The 16,509-nt window shown below is 50.2% G+C and overlaps 1 protein-coding gene across 2 annotated transcripts in view; it reads right to left on the reverse strand.

Annotated features, from left to right (window-relative positions):
* Positions 1–3,748: 3,748 nt before the first annotated feature.
* Positions 3,749–16,509, reverse strand: part of MED12 (mediator complex subunit 12) — a 35,133-nt gene continuing 22,372 nt past the window's right edge. Inside the window, exons 27-44 of one of the 2 annotated variants that reach the window (XM_077185863.1) lie at positions 15,619–15,798; positions 15,381–15,452; positions 14,943–15,103; positions 14,690–14,851; positions 14,497–14,608; positions 14,188–14,277; positions 13,652–13,761; positions 13,025–13,160; positions 12,591–12,752; positions 11,671–12,048; positions 11,218–11,368; positions 10,827–11,029; positions 10,341–10,421; positions 9,920–10,137; positions 9,200–9,356; positions 6,439–6,612; positions 6,195–6,276; positions 3,749–4,181 (exon numbers count right to left, since the gene is read on the reverse strand). In XM_077185863.1, the coding sequence (XP_077041978.1) occupies positions 4,138–4,181; positions 6,195–6,276; positions 6,439–6,612; positions 9,200–9,356; positions 9,920–10,137; positions 10,341–10,421; positions 10,827–11,029; positions 11,218–11,368; positions 11,671–12,048; positions 12,591–12,752; positions 13,025–13,160; positions 13,652–13,761; positions 14,188–14,277; positions 14,497–14,608; positions 14,690–14,851; positions 14,943–15,103; positions 15,381–15,452; positions 15,619–15,798 (2,673 nt within the window). In that variant the 3' untranslated portion in view covers positions 3,749–4,137. Of the gene's footprint in view, positions 4,182–6,194; positions 6,277–6,438; positions 6,616–9,199; positions 9,357–9,919; positions 10,138–10,340; positions 10,422–10,826; positions 11,030–11,217; positions 11,369–11,670; positions 12,049–12,590; positions 12,753–13,024; positions 13,161–13,651; positions 13,762–14,187; positions 14,278–14,496; positions 14,609–14,689; positions 14,852–14,942; positions 15,104–15,380; positions 15,453–15,618; positions 15,799–16,509 lie in introns of both variants that reach the window. The other variant, XM_054641189.2, reaches the window with a different exon arrangement.

Consider the following 16,509-nt stretch of genomic DNA (forward strand, 5'->3'; position numbering starts at 1 on the left):
GCCTGTGCGTGCCCCAGCCACGCTGCAAGGGTCCCTTCGCACCCCGGTGTGCTGCCCCGGCACACCTCACGGCAGCTGGAGCACCCTTCAGCCCCGGCACATTCCCCACAGCCGGGGGAGCGGTCCCCGCCTCTCGCACTGCCCCGCAGTGCCCAGCGGGTCTGGGGAGCATTCAGCAGGTGCTCAGTGCGGGGTGCCCCATCCCAGCCTCAGCCTTGGGGCCCGGCCCAGCCCTGCCACGCACCGGGCTTCAGTCTCAGCAGCCACCCAAAGGCTCCCAGCAGCACCGCGCAGCGAGACCCAGCACCTCTGTCATTCCCCCTCCCAGCATGGGGGTATTTTCTCCTCCCACTCATGGCCTCCTGGCAGGAGCCGCCTCTCCTACAGCCTGCCGCTGCCCATAGCAATGTTTCAGTCTTGCCTGATGGGATTACAGAAATCATTTGAAGCAGGGCATGGATTTGGGTCTTGATGGATGTATCTGATTGCTGCCTCCCTCTGCCATTGCCAAGGTAGCATCAGCTGCGATGCCTCCATAGAGCAGGCACCGTTTCCTGTTTAAGATGTTTGCATGGCAGAATCTGAAGGGCAGCAATTAATTTCATCTCTCCCACACACCTCTGCCACCTGCACTGAGTCTGTGAATGTGCAGTGGCAGAGAGATCCCTGCACCCCAGTGCAGGTTGGGCTTCACCTGCCCCAGTTCCTTCCAGCTGCTGCTGCAGGGCAGGGCAGAGCTTTCCTGCTTCTCCTGCCCTGCTACCTCTCTCAGGGACTGCTTATGGGTGGTCAGCAGCTTGACTGATTTTGTTGCTGGCCTGTTACACACAGGATGTATATAGGGCATACCGATATAGTTCACCCTATTATATATATATATATATATATATATATGTAAAATGCATAGAGGGTGAGCTGCAAGCTGCCGCCCACAATGCCGTTGAGCAGGCAACATGGTCCAGCACTGCCTGGGATGGATGCACAACCCTGCCCTGTGCTTACCAGGGCTCATTGGCTCTGAGCAGCATCTTGAAGGGGGCCCCAGACCGATGCTGAGCTGCCCTGCGGCAGGCAGGTTATCAGGCATAGCTGCCTGGGTCCCACTGCCGAACAAAACCAGTCCAGGATGGGATCTTGGAGCACAGCTGCAGTGGTGCCTGCAGGAGAGCTGGGTACTCACACAGCTGCTCCACGCCCAGCTTCAGTTGCTTGACTGAGCAGTGATCGATTTTTTTGCACAACACCAGTTCTGACAGTGCCTGACAAGCCACCTTTGCCCAGGCTATGGTCCATGGGGACCCTGCATGCCAGGCTGCTGGGTGGGGTGGGTGTGTAGGGCAGAGCCTCTTCAGTCCATCCATCCCCCACAATGCATCAAGATTTGTTTCGATCTCGGGCTTCTCCTCAGCTGCTGGGCACAGCCCGTGTGGCATCGCCTTGAGGGAGCCCAGCATCAAACAGGCACACCCCGCACCGCCCCCTCCCTGCGCTGGTGGCCGCAGCAGGGCAGCTGTGTGCACTGCTCAATGGGCAGTGTGTATGAAAATGCCCCCGGTTGCCTCTGGCTCTGTCACAAGCAGCGTTTAGCCACGACTCGGAGAAGGAGCAGAAGGGCTGGAAGCTGTCAGCCCTGCTTAAAACGGCCGCGGCTCAGTGCTAATGTGCAGCACAGCAGCTGCAAGGCACGCAGCCAGGCCAGGCACAGCACAGCTCCCCACACAGCCCTGTGTGCTGTGGCCAGCTCCTGCACCGCTCCCCACGTCCCCCTGGAACCTCCTGCACCCACTGGGAACCTCTGGGCAGCCACCGAGGGTTGTGTGGGATCTTGGACACTGTGGCAGCCCGGCGTCTGTCACCACAGCAGAGCTCTGGAGTGCTGCTCATCCCACACAGGCCTGGGCTGCCAAGCAGCTGACACAGCTGGGGGAAGCCTTTTGCCAGAGGAAGAGCAGGGCCAGCCCTGTTGCTGGGCCGTGCAATAAAGGGTCTCGAGCAGCAGACCCTGGAAGGGACAAGTCATCCCCTTTCCCCCCGGAGGGCAGGGTGGCTCCTGGGGTGCCAGATTCCCCCCATCAGCGCCCACAGCAGCAGCAGCTCTGATGGGGGGATCTGACACCCCAGCTCAGCAGCCGGCTCGGTGTTGTGGCACTGCAGCACTGCCGTGTCACCACAGCTGCCGTGCAAGGCCACCCACCCCGCACCCCTGTCGGGCCCCCAGGCCGTGCTGCTCCCGGCCCGCTCCGGCTGCTGCAGAGCCGCCCCCTCCCACCTCCGGCGCGGCAGCGATGCAGAAGGAGCATCCAAGATGCCGCTTGGCGCAGGCTCAGCTGCCGCCCAGGCCGGCAGAGGAGGGGGTGTCGGCCATGACCGTGCACACCAGGAACTGGGGCACGTTGTGGGCAGGGACAGCGCCCAGTGTCCCCGGGCAGCGGCCCCTCCGCGCCCCGGCAGCATGAGGGAAACAGCGCTCCTGCCGCAGCCACGGCTCCCGCCGGGCAGGGGTGGCCTGACACAGCTTCCAGCTCGGGGCCACCCAGCACGGGCTGCCGGCAAGCAGAGTCCCCGGCCAGGGCAGCCTGGGGGCAGGGGGAAGACGAAGGGAACAGGCGGCTCAGGCTGATCCACATGGAGGGGACAAGCAGGGATGCACAGAGGCAGCAAGCCCCTGTCCTCATGAACAACAGTTCCCTCCATCAGGCCTGGCCAGCAAAACCTTCCAATGGTCCTGCAGCCACATGGCAAGAACCTGGCATAGGTGCAGGTGTTTGGGGACAAGCAGGGCAGAGAGGGTGTAGTGCTAAGCAAGCCCCAGACAGCAGAGAGCAGCTTCACCTGTGCTCCCACTGAGGACAGGGAAAGTTCTTGGGACAGCAGACACCAGCCATCAACAGGGACAAGGAGCACTGCCAGCCCTCATAGTGCCCTGAGCTTGCCTTCATGCAGTGGCCCACCCTCCAGAAGTATTTGCCCTCAGATGAAGATCAGGTGTAGCTCCTTGCTGAGTCCTTGTGGCCTCACCCTATCCCACACAGATGGGACAGAAGGACGAGGCTGGTAAAGCAAAGCTACCACAGGGATCACAGGTCCAACTGCTGAGGAAGAATCTAGAGAGAAGAGAGGTGCTGGTGGCTTCCAGCTTCAACAGACAGCAGGAGTAGCAAGCACCAGATCAGAGCTCATGCCAGCAGGCTGCACTAAGCAGGGCACAAGTTCAGAATGCACATTTCCCATGCAGAGAAAGCACCCTGGCTGTCAGGAAGGAGCTAACAAAGGAACCTTGGTGCTTATCAGCCAAACCTTGCTGTGGTGAGAAGCAAGAAGCAGCACTGTGAGCGCACTTCGTCTGCAGCTCCTCCTAGACTGCAGAGATAAGGAGCTTGAGCATCTCTGTAAGTGCTGTGGTGGGGGAAGCTGGGCTGGTTAGAGCTCAGAATTACCCTGCAATAGAAGTCCCTCTTCATTTTATACCAGTGTCCTGGTGGAACATGCAACAGGACTACCAGTAAAGCCCTTAATCAACATAAAAATCCTACAAAGCTTGCACAAACCTTTGCAAGTGTGTGAACACCAGCTTGTGAAATAAACAGGGAAGAGCTTTCCTTCCCAAACGAAATTGTTTAGCCTTCACAAAAGCTAAAAATGCAGACATTAGTTCTATTGAGGAAGAGATGAAGACCATGTGTGGAGGGTGCTGCTGGGCTGTACTGGGAGGAGTGCTGAGGAGGAAAGGCAGGCTCTGAATACACACTCAGTTTGCAAAGTAAGCTCTCTGTATTCATCCGAGAATGTCTGCAGTATGGAGTTCATCTGGTATAAATAAAGTACAAAATTTTACAATGTCTTAATCATTATTTTAACAAAAATACTAAAAACTGAGTAAAAACTGAAACCAAAGTGGGAAGGGAGACTATCAGCCACAAGGGATCTCCATAAACATTTGTAGAAATTGGATAGTAAAAACACTTTCTCTGTACAATAAAATGCTCCTCCTGGCATCTCCCTGTGGGACAGACAGCAGCAGCACTGGGGGACACAAGGACACAGGGTGGGGGCTGCCCCAGAGAGTGGGCCAGGCTGAAGAGGCTGTATCCATCCACAGTGATGTCTCCCTCCTGCATCAGGCTGAAGTGCCACAGGTCAGTAGCGTCCAAATGGGTTGTTGTTCTGCTGTGTCTGTGTATCTGTTGAGGTCAAGACAGAGTTAAACAGTCACAAGGTCTAGTTCAGAAAAGAGATTCCCCTCCCCACATCACCAGGGCAGTATGAGGAGTGTCACAGGCCATGAGAAGGAAAATATAACCAGTATAAAATATAACCAGTGTGGTACTCCCTGTGCTGCAGATCTGCTTGAGCCTTTGAGCAGCAGCACAGCCAGGATCCCACATTCTTTCAGGAAGAGAGAGATATATTCTAGTCCTGATCCTGAAGTTTCCAGGGAAAATCTCTCCATCCCTCATGGTGGAATTGCAGGACCATAACAATGCCCTGAAAGGTGGCAAGCAGCTGGGAAGATGTGTTTATGGATTCATTATTTCTGCTTTTGAAAGAAAGTCAGCTCTATAAAATGAGACAGTTTCTGCAGCCATACAAGCTGCTGAGCTAGCTAGTGTCACTCATCCTAAAGCACTCCCAGAAACCAAAGGTTTCTGAGAAAATATCCCTGCCTTCCTGTCAGTATCTCCATACAGGCCCAAAGGAATTCCAGATGGCACAAAGGCAGGAAATATGGTAAAGTTACATTCAAGAACCTCATGAACTTCCAAACTGGTGGGACTGCTGTTTTGTGATTTACAGTGCTCCCAGTATATTTGAGTATTGTCTGATACATAAAATTATGTTGTCCTTTTTCCTGAACATAAACATCAGCATGTGTAACCCTAAGCCACTAAAGTAAAAGGAGCTGAGTGTAACCTGGCTGGCCTGCTACCTTCTCAACTCTTCTGGACATTCAGGGATACCCTGGAGCCTCCTAAGGCATATCCTGGGCCCAGAACACCCTTGTCCCCCTCCTGTGCAGGCTGGTCTTGGTTTACCTTCCTGCTTTCCACTCCATCCCTGACACTACAAATGAGAACTCCAGATGCTTCCAGGGGGAAGTGATGCAAAGCCAAGGAGGCAGCATGGAAGCTGAATCCTGACACAAGGCTGCATGGGACCCACACATCTACTGCAGATACAACAGTTCCATTTGCTGTACAGAAAGGCTACAAAAATATGGCTCTTTTGCTGTATTCAGATTCTTATACAAGGTCTTCCTATATTTGAATGTCCCAGCTGAGATCCTTTGGCACAGACTTATCATTTGTGAATCCAGCTAATGGGAAGCTCAGCACATTAAAACCTGGTTTGGGGAGGTTTTTGGCCACAAGGACTAAGAATTTTCCATCAGGGAAGCACAGTTTTCAAGTCCCCCACTCCACACATTACCAGATCTGGCACAGTCTCACTCTCAGTGCAAAATAAAACAAAAAACCTATCAACTGTGCTGTCCATTTCTGAGCATTTTCATAGCATTTCTGCCATTTTTACAGCAGAAAAGCCAGTAAGGTGAGAAAAGACAGTGACAGCAGGCAATTCAGAAGGGAACAGCATAGAACCTGAATTCTGTATTGTCATCCTCCAGCCAGTAATTCAATACAGATTATAGGAATACAGTGCCAGACTGAAAAACATCTATGCCATTACCCTGCTGTGACTACCACAAACACAGCAAGTGTGCAGCTACACTTTCTAGAGTACTCCTCCTGCCTCCAAGAAGTCTTGTCTGGCTCACAACACGACCACAGTGTCTCTGGGTCATCTACCAAGTGACTGCTCCAGAATTACAGCCTCCCTGTGCCCCTCAGAGGTCACCTGCAGCAGAGAAAATACCCTCAGATGATTTTAACGCTGCACACTGGATCCCTTCAGGAAAGCTGTGTGGCAATCCCTACAAAGGCTCAGCTCCCTTGTCCCTCTGCAGGCAGCAGGAGGAAGGTCTGGAAGGTTGTTCACAACCTGGCAAGCACTGCCCTCCCTGCTGCTGTGCCCCCTTGGGCTGGTAGCTCTAAGTTCTGATGCCACCTCCCTGCCAGCATAATTTATGTCCTCAGACAGACAGTCTGGCTCAGCCTCGCTTCTCTACACCCAGAGTACCTGCAATAGAAAACAGCAGGGAGGAGACTAGCAACAGGATCAAGAACACTCAGGCTTACTGGAAAGCTGCTGCTGAAGCTGTCGAACCAGAGCAGCTGTTTGCTGCTGCTGCTGTGTCTGCTGAAGGCCCTGGCGCTGGAACTGTAAAGAGAGAAACACAGTTATAGCCACAGCACCTGCTGGCAGGCTCAGCATTCACACAGGCCCTGGGAAGCTCAGGGAAGGGAGAAAGGGGGGATGCAGGTGGAGCACTGCTGGATGTGTGCTGGACTGCCCCGTCCCTGTGCCTGAGGGAACACTCACAATGGGCTGCTGGGGGGGCAGAGCCTGCATCCCCAGCCCCGGGGGCTGGCCCTGCGCCTGGGGCTGAGGCACTGTGGACACCTGGGGCTGCTGCTGGGGCTGGGGCTGCGGTGCCTGGGGCTGCTGCTGCTGCTGTTGCTGCTGCTGCTGTTGTTGCTGCTGCTGTTGCTGCTGCTGCTGTGAAGACAAAAGAGAAGGGACCGTCAGGGCAACGCACACGGCACCGGGGCACACCGAGGGCTTAAGGAGGAAATGTTCCATGTGTTCCATGGAGTGAAACACCTCATGCACCATTTTCCTTACAGGTACCTAAATTACTCAGATTTCACCAGGACTCCACCTCAGGCTGAGAAATGGCGAGAAATACACGGACAGCAACAAAGCTTTCTGCAGGATAAGGTATTGACAGATGACAGGAAGTGAACTCCGAGTCCACTGGTCATTACTAGGAGCAAACCAGGTGCAAGAATAGAAATCTAAGGACTCAAAAGGCTGGCTGCTTCATCTTTTGCCTCCTGGTTAAGATCAGCAATAAAGAATAATGAGTATTTGCCTGACTCATTCTCAGATTCTTTTCAGAGGTAGCCACAGAGCTCCTATAATCTCCTTACACAATCCACTCCAGGTCAGCTCCTACTACTGGAGTTTTCCCTAATCTCTACCCTGAATTTCACATGTGTTTTAAGGCCATTTCTGGTCCTACAGCCTAGAGATAAAAAGAGATAAGGTTTTTTTTTTCTTTATTTTTAAGATAAAAAATATGGAGATGTATCTCTCCTGTTGTCTTTGTCTCTCTAATGCAACACATCCAGCTATTTCAGACTTTCCTTCTCAGTCATGTCCCCCAACTCTTCAATCTATCTTGCTGTCCTTCCCTGCCACTCATGACAGCTGGTGTTACACTTCAATAAAAGGATGTGGATAAAACTGGATTCAGTGCTCAAAACCAAATGTTTACAGAATTAGTTATGATGAGAAGAATATTCAGTGTGTTGGAGTCAGAACATACCCAGAAATCTCAAGGTTTTTCATTTCTCTTAATTTCCAGACAATTCTCCCATCTGTCAAAGCAGTTTTTAACTCTCTAGATAAAAAAAAAATATTCCTAGCAGAAATAAAAAAATACTAATGTTATCATAAGAAACTCAACGTGGTGATGGTAGGTACAGTTCCAGTCACTGCCTCAAAAGGACAAGGTTCAAACCTTGAGCAGACTGAGAGAACAAACAAAAATACAATCAGGAGAAGGAACAGTGTCTTATGAAAGAAGGTTAGAAAACCCTGACCTTTGAAAGCTGCAAGTGCTCCCTAGGAATGTACATTGGGCAAATAACAGTGAGAAAGAACAGCCAGTAAACAGGACACAGTGGACAGTAATAATTCATATAAGAACCAGTCATGAACACATTGGATCAAGAATTCAATGGACCAAGGATTCAAATTCAAAGGGAGTGAGTTTCTAGAACAGCTTTCCCACTTATATCAGTTTGGTCACAGGTTCCTGACATGGATGCTGCAACCTGGGTACACAAGAAAGCAGATGACTGACTAAATGGGCCAGGATACCAATTTCATGTCCTACCTTCTTGCAGCAGCTGTCTACCAACCCACATAAGACAAATCAAAAGGCCACCCATCCTTTCCACAGGCCAGGTAATACAGCAGGAGTCCCAGTCATGGGATAGCTTAGGCACTCCACCTTTGTGGGTTTTTTAAGCATCCAAGCAAAGTCAGCTAAAAGCTGAAGGTATACATGAAGTTACTGACCTAGGAGAAGTGTTAGCAATTTGTCTGAGGCATGTTCTTCTAAATATGAGTGATGGAGAATGCTAAAAGAAACTCAAAGTGAATAGTCAGGGGGTGCTACTTATCAAAAGGACTAAAAGCTGCTGACCATGCCAGAGGCAGTTCTCTTGTCCAGTGCAAGGCAGCAATTCTCAGATACTGCTGACTGCAGCTCTCTGCAGGAACCACTGTCTCGCTCAGGCCACTCTCTGAACAAAAGACTCAGCACTCTGTGCCATGTAAAGTCTCCCCATATTCCACAGGTCTGCTAGGCCTTGTCATAAGGCATTGGATTCACCAATTAAACTATCTGTGTTTCTCTGACTATAATTTCTATAATTCCTAGAAATGTATCTTTATTTCCTGTAAGAATTTAATGTTCCTAAGATTATAATGCAAATCCATGGAATACTCATGTCTGTTGACTCATGCTTTGTGATCTTCTTTGAACCTAGAGAGCTGGGTCTAACAGTTGGCTTTGGATCAGTTTTTCACCATCTGCTGTAAGAAATGGAGTATATGGACTGATTCATGCCAGATTTTTTTGCCAATGGAAACTAACCAATGCTTATTTTGATCTTCAGAAATGCAGATATGCCCCTAAAGATGATCTTGAACGACTTTCCTGCTCTTTTGTGGACAGGGGGCTTTTCACTTTGTTTCTAGTTCCTGCCACACTTGTACAACAGCTAACTTTCTGCACAATCTACTGGCTCAGCTGGAGCAGGAAGAGGTGGGACACAGGCCAGAGGACTGAAGAGACTCTTAGCTCATGCTGGGTAGCTGGCACAAGGCAGTGCAGCAGGAATCTCCATCAAGAGTGGCCAGCTCTAAGGAAGGGAGAACTGCCTAGCAAATTACCACAGCCAGCCTCCAACAGAGTGACATCCTTCCTGACACAGAGGGGCAGAGGTAAGCAGCACTGGACAAGCCTCCTCCAGCTCTAGCAGCCTTCCTCCTGTCAGCAACCACTCACCCTCAGCATCTGTTGTTGCTGCTGCTGCCTCAGGTACTGCTGCTGCTGTTGGTCAGGAAGGATCTGGCTGGGTCGAATTCCTGAGGGGACTCCCTGTGGACCCAAATGGTTCATCCCACTCATCATGGGGGTCTGCTGTATTGACTGATGAGGAAACCTGCAAGAGAAAAGGACAAGCACATGGAGTAAAGGATTCACAGGCAGACAGCTTTCTTTAATCCAAACACAACTTCTGACATCAATAGACAGCCCAAAGAGCCCCCTGCAACCCATGCTGTCTCTGTAGAAAGGTGAGGGACACAAGGGCCTCTCAAGGGTTTAATACAAACTGTTTTTCTAGAAGCCCTAAGTAACAGTTGTTCTGCATGGCTTTCCTGCTGCATTTATGCCTGCTCAGGAACAATGGAAATCTCAGATTTAGCCCTTTGATGGTGATCTTCTGGTTAGATTTAAAACCAAAACTATGACTTTCCCAGGTAATTTTTCCTCATACTTTTCTATGCCATCTTTCTCTGGCTAGTAACACAGTTTCCTGCCTACAACTAGCATTTCCAAATGTTTCTTCCCTGGACAGAAAGCTGGATAAAGATGTTTCTCTGAGGAAGCAAAGTACAGCATGGAGAACAGGGTTTTCACAGTTTGCTGTTAGAGTTCTGCAAGCAGAGCAGGGAAACACCTTACAAAATAGAGATAATGAACATCCCACAGGGCAGGAGGTACCTCTGTGTGTTGCCCAAGGTGTGTCCATAGCCAGGGGCCTGCTGGTGCACGTAGCCACTTGGTCTCTGCTGCATCTGTCTAACAGGATCCACTAGAGCAGGATTAGAGCTGGGGTGGGAATTCTGATAGGGCTGACCAGAATAGGTAGGAGGTACCATTGTGCCTGACTGGGAGGGGTGCTGCTGAAGGCCTATGTGGGAGACATAAGGAGTGTAACCCTGAAATGAAACAAAAAAAGCCTTTTTTAGTAATGGGGTGAAAAGGAATACAGAACACAGGACATCAGCCTCCTGTAAATACTGTCACAGGGAAGCTCATTAGGGAGAAGAGCCAAGAGCTTTCAGGCTTTAGCAGCAAGAACAAAGCTGCTGCCCTGTGCTGGAGCCAGATTCCAGCCCTACCTGCAGTCACTGCCACTTACCTGGGAGGGCTGCAGTGCTCCATAAGACGGGGTTGGAGCCATTTGGCGCACGGGCTGCTGGCCCATTATGCCCTGGCCCTGCTGGAAGGCAAGAGAAAAGTGCTTTTTCCAACATCTGCAAAGGGCAGGAACACTGCTGCTCTCTTCTCAGCAGCTCCCACTAAAGCAGACAAGAGGTTTCACTGCTTAACCTATGAGATTGCTGCACAACAGGAATGCTCATGACTTCTGTTTCATCCTGACCTGGGACAAATAGGCCACTAAAAAACCTGCCACCCCCAGGCAGAACATGCCCCTCTCATTCGCCAGAGGCCCCCTATGACAACCTCCTCCAACTGTTAGTGACATGGGCCCACAAGGCAGGCACCAGAAACAACATATTTCCAGAGCAGATACAGAGTTGGGCAGTTCTGGCTAAAAGGGCCAGCACCAAACAGCCTGGCCATGCCATACTGTGGAGTCAGCCAGAGCACAGCTCTGACTTACCAACTTTGCTTGCAGCTGCTGCCTCAGGATCTGTCCTTGGGACACTGGAGGCTGCTGCCTGTACACTGGCTTGTAGGAGGGGTCAATGCCCATCATGCTGCCCATCCCTGGAGGCAGCACACCACTGTAGGGAGGGCGACTCTGAACCAGTTTTCCCAGTGGCATGCGTACTGGTCTGTAGGATGTATCCAGGCGAGGGCCACCTGCAAGAGGAAGAGAAACAGGCAGAGCAGTCACAGCTACTGCTGCACCTCATAGCTCCAGAATGACTGCTCATCACTGTACCTAGACATGCCAGGCAAAAGGAGAAAGTGCAGGGACCTGCATAGGACCATCTACAAAAACAGGTTCCCAAAGAGGTGAAATACTTTTGGTTTTCTGGTGCACCTACCTGCTGGAAGAGGCTGATTCTGGGCATAGAGACCCACTGGAGATTGTCCATATGCCAGCCTTGACATGGTGCTTCCTGACTGGTGATGCAAGAGATCTGTAGGCATGCCAACTCCATATGAAACCCCTCGGCTAGGGCCCAACACAAAGTCCTGCAAAGACAAAGCAGTAAGAAAGATCAATGTGCACTGGGAATTCATGCATGGAGGAAGACTATTAAAAGGTTGAAAAGTCCACAGGAGGAAGCCAAGGATCTTATCTAAGCTGGGCAGACTCCTTTCCTCCCACCAGGGATTAAGAAAGTGTTTGCCTTGCCCCAGGCTAGAGAGAACAGGATAAAGCTCCAGTACTCCCATCTGAGAGGAAACACATCACATCTTCAAAGCCTCTAGGGAGTGTTCTGTGACTAGGAGTGGTGGACATGGGACATCCAGAGCTGCTGGACCTCCATTACCTCAGTTTTGCTGGCAGATTGGTTGCGTTTCTTGGTTTTGCTCTGTTTTTTCTTGCGTTCCTCAGTGGAGGCGGCAGGATTGGAGCTTGTTTTATCAGCCTTGGCTGGTTCTGCACTTTTCTTCTCTGGCTCTAAAGCCACAGGTGTAGGAGGCTCTTCCTCTTCGGGGGGCAGTGGCAAAGGCTCCAGGTAGTAACTGCGGGGTTTGGGTTTCAGGTGTGTGTGATACAGGAGAAGCCTCTGCTGCTCCTCAAACCTGGACACCTTGCGATCCACCCGGACTGTCCCAAACCATCCCCAGGAGAGCGGGGCTGAGTGCTTCAAACCCTCAAAAAGGTCCCAAGGAGAAATCTTCTGCTTTGTAGAGACTTGTAAACCCTTTAAAGCAAAAGAGATAAGAATCTTCAAGTTCCTATTGTTGTTTCTGCGAGGGTACGGGTAACTCTATCCTTTCTTCAGGCTCTAATCCAGATCTCTCAGTAAACAGTCTGAGCCCTTGCTAATGGTCCCTGCTCCTCCAGGTGGCCAAGCAGTCATTTCTGAAAGCCTTCATCAACAACTGTCTAGTCTCCTTCATTCCATCTCTGCCAGCCTCCTGCACACTGGCTCTGCCATTAACTTATGTGACAAGGATTATGTGTTTCTCTTTACACTTCATATAACCATAAATACAAGCCCCAAATTTAGTTAACATCTCAGGTCACAGCAGCATGCTATCACCAAGCATTAACACCCCAGCTTTGCCCTTTTTGGACATGGTTATGTGCCAGCTTGTCTGCGTGCAGCCAGCCACTTCAGGCTCGTCAGGGAATGAGGCACTGCATACAGATGCCTCCCAAGCTGTGCAGACTTAAGGCATCAGAGGACAAGGTGACACCTGCACTCAGGAGCTGTGATAGAGACAAAAATGCTTCACTTACCTCCTTCTTGAAGATGGAATCAAAGCCAGCTATTTTATTGCCCTTAGTGTCAATGAGGGATCCCTGAGGTTCACAGGTGATGACATCTCGGGTCTGCTTGGGAAGTGGCAGTAGCTGTCTCACCTTCTCCAGGCTGTCAGACTGACGGTCGCCCAGCTCCTTCTGCAGAAGCAGAACAAAGAGGACTTGAAGAATTTTTCAGGAAAAACCATCCAAAGCCCACCTATGCCTCTTCTGGTTTTGGCCTCCATCCCTGCATTACTTCTCACCTTTGCACCCTTCAGCCCTACAGAGTCATAGGGGTCACCCTCACTACTTCATCTAAACAGCAGAAACAGAACAGGGACTGTTCATGAGACACAGGTAAATCTGCATAGCTGAACAATCACAACACAGCACGCTCTGGTCCCCAGACAGGTCCTGGTGTCCCTCACCCTGAGTTTCTTGACAAGATTCATGTATGCCCGCTTGTTCTCCTCCATGCTGCCCTGAGAGATGCTGGACATATCAGCAGCCAGGGTGCCATTGATGAGAACACTCAGCATGTCCAGCACGGTGGTGAAGAGCTCACTGTAGGTCAGAGCAGAAAGGTCAGTCACCTGAAAAACTGATAAAAAGCTTCTGCCATCATTGCAACACCAAACACTATTAAATTGTCAAGACTTCCCCCACATTCTGAAGTGTCAGTCTTCAGAATAACCTCCCACACTAATCTTCCTTTTCCTTATACACCACACTTGAGTTTTACTCCCACTCGAATTAGGTGCAGTATCACAGATTAAGACTGGACTCCTCTGTATCCATTCAGCACCTCTAAAAAGCAGATTCAGCTCTCCCTTGTGTCTCTCTCTGCATCTGGAAAGCCAAGTTAGTTCTGAATGTGGCAGAGTGCACTCAGCTATCAGGACCTAAGTTGTAGCCTGCTATTACTCCAAAGTCTCTTTCAGCTGTCACTTCTGACAGATATCTAGAGAGACAGCCAGCTCACATGAGAAACGGGGCCATGCTAACAACTGCCTCCCTTGGGAAGTGTATAGACCAGAAGTAAGACTGCAAGTTACTTGTTTGACTGCATGTCCACAGTGCCACTGCTGATGATGTCCAGGAGAAGCACGGCCCATTCAGTTGTCTGTTGTGTGCTGCGTTGGACAGTGTCGAACATTCCTCCCACCTGGCAGAGAAAGGAAGTTCAGTCACAAGGACACCAAGAAACACTGAGATTTTGAAGTGAGAAAGGAGCTTAAACCAGGGTTTAAAGGAGCTTAATTCCTACTGAGAGCTGAGGGAGACTGTTGTCAGCAGCCAAACCTCAGATGCAAGTGGTAGTGCTGTGGGCTGCAAAGGCATTCAAAGGGGAAGGCACATCTACAAAAGAGACCAAGTCTCTGGATTTCATCCTGATGAAACAGAGCAAGGGAGTTTATTCATGCACCCTGTCCTACTCAGAGCCCAAGACCTAGAAAGCAGCACAAGTGTCTCTCCTACTTCCTTGCCTCAGGACATATATAGACCTTCCAGTGTGTGCTTGTTCCAAAGGAAGAGAAGGCAGACAACTCTTCACCCCAGATGGTTAAGCTCTTTTTCTGCAACTGCTCACCAAATTCAGCCGCAGTTTCAAGGCCTCATGCATCAGCTGCTTGGCTTTGCAGTCATCTTGGTACTGATCTTCTCGCCAATTTGTAACAATCTAAGAAATACAGAAGAGAGGACAGACCTCACCAGCTGTATGCTGAAGTTCAGAGAGAGCAGCTTATATCATTCACTGTCTGGTGACTCAGAGATGGTCAGCTCAAGCTCCCTGTATCAAACAGGGTAAGACAAGCAATATCCTGAGGCCATGCTCCAGAGCCTGTCTGCTGGAGAGGTGAGCTCCTGAGGAAAGTGAGGGGAGAAATAAGACCCCTACCTGCTGGACCTGACTGTACAGAGAGGTGAGGAGGCCTTCCCGCTGCTCATCCTGACCTTTCAAGCATGTCAGCACCAGTGACAGAAATGGCTGCTGGCTCAGGAGGGACATACTGTGAGAGAACAGAGAAGGAGCTATACTGCCAGGCTGGGATCAGCACAGCAAACACTGCCTGCCTTTCCCCTGGACTCACCTCTTCTGCTTCTGGCGGTCCCGCTCTTTGCGGGATGATGACCCTAAATGTTGTCCTTTCTCCAGCTCTTCTCCAGCAGCTTTCAGCACATGGCCCTGCACTGATGTTGGAAGCTTGGCAATCAGAGGGGCCACCAGCCACACTCCTGATCTCTCCAGGGAGCTGTGACAAAACAGGAGAGGAAAGCTCTTTGCAATGCAATTTAGGATTCAGACTTGTCTACAAGAGAGCTGCATGCTGGCTCTACACCTACCTGAGGATGGGTTTGGATTTGTTGCTGGCAGGTGTAGCACTTGTTGAGCTACTGATATTGTTGACTCCATTACCAGTACAGCTAGCAGAGCTGGTCTCTGCTGACTGCTGGAATACCTCAATGGTGGCCTTGGCTATGTTTTCTAACAAGGAGTTCATCTCCTGGAGGTAGGGAACAAAAAGATAGTCAAGTCCTTCTCTGAGAGCACCTACAGCTTCCACATTTCAACTCAGTACAAACTCAGTTTGCCAACTTCCCCATGGCTGCTGCCCCTGGGGTCTCAGACTCATTGCTTCCTTCTCGTGCTTGGCTTTCACAGCCTGACTCCCTCATTGTTTACTTTCTCCCTATCCCCACTTCTGCCAGGCCACCTCCCCACCAACTCACGAGCAGCCACTTCATCCTCCCCTGTATGATCCCCTCTGAGCAGAAACTCACATTGCTTGCTGTCTGTTTAATCATGAGCTGCAGCTCCAGCGAGGATTGCCTCATGGTCCACTGGTCCAAATTCTGTAACACACACACACACATACACACTTCACATAATGCCTTATCTCAGTTCAGACTACACCAACCCACATCCTCAGGTCCCACCATAATGAGTGTCAGACCCCTCAGAGGGCTGCAATTACATGAGGCAATTACTAGAACACTCAGATTCTGCCAGCAGCTGCACCTGTAAGATGCGCTTAATCCTCTGCCGCTGAGGATTTTCTCCCTCCTCATTGTCCAGGAGCCGGTGTGGATAACAAATCAGCTGCATCAGCCTCTGAGCCTGTGTGCTGCTCAGGACAGGATCCTGCAAGTCATTGCTGTCTTCGCAGAGGGACTTCAGACATCGTTCTCCTACCCACTCCTGCAAGACGAAGGCAGAGTCAGCACAGTGAAGCTGATGTCTGATTCCAAACCAACGCCCCTGCTTTCAGTCTCAGAGAGATGCATGGAACACATCAAAATCATAAAAGCCTTATTACTATGCAGTTATGCCTGATAATCATTTCTCTTCATGAACTGTACTATCCTGATTCAGCAGGCGTCAGGCACAGCACAGTAATCAGAACAGAGGAAACAAACTTTGACAAGTCAGCAGTAATGAAACACAGTAGTTGCTCTTTCTTTTGAGAAAATATTGGTGTGATTTAACAGTATACAGTCACTACACCATGTCCTGGCTCCCTTAACAATGCCACTTGGGTTCAGAAGATCAGAAGGGATCACTTAAAATTGTTTGGTCTATTTCCAGCACAACAAAGCTCTGGAGCTGTCCTAAGTTAGGTTACTCAGGGTTGCAGCTAGCACTAAACCAGAACACATCTTGGGAAAAGCATACACCTTAATTCTCAAATAGTGATGGAAAACACACTGCCAAACTTAGTAAAAACTGATTACTTTACTTCTCAGACTCTGGAAAGGAAAATGACTGACTGGATGCAAGCCCCTTATAAAATCACATATTATGAGAAGGTAGACAGAAGACTATTATTGTCAGCCTCTTGATTTCAGCTGATGCTCCCTAAATGTATGATAATAATAAGGGAAGCAGTTTCCAAACATGAGGTAGGTACTT

This window comes from Agelaius phoeniceus, chromosome 14, assembly GCF_051311805.1.
Source record: "Agelaius phoeniceus isolate bAgePho1 chromosome 14, bAgePho1.hap1, whole genome shotgun sequence".
NCBI lineage: Eukaryota > Metazoa > Chordata > Aves > Passeriformes > Icteridae > Agelaius > Agelaius phoeniceus.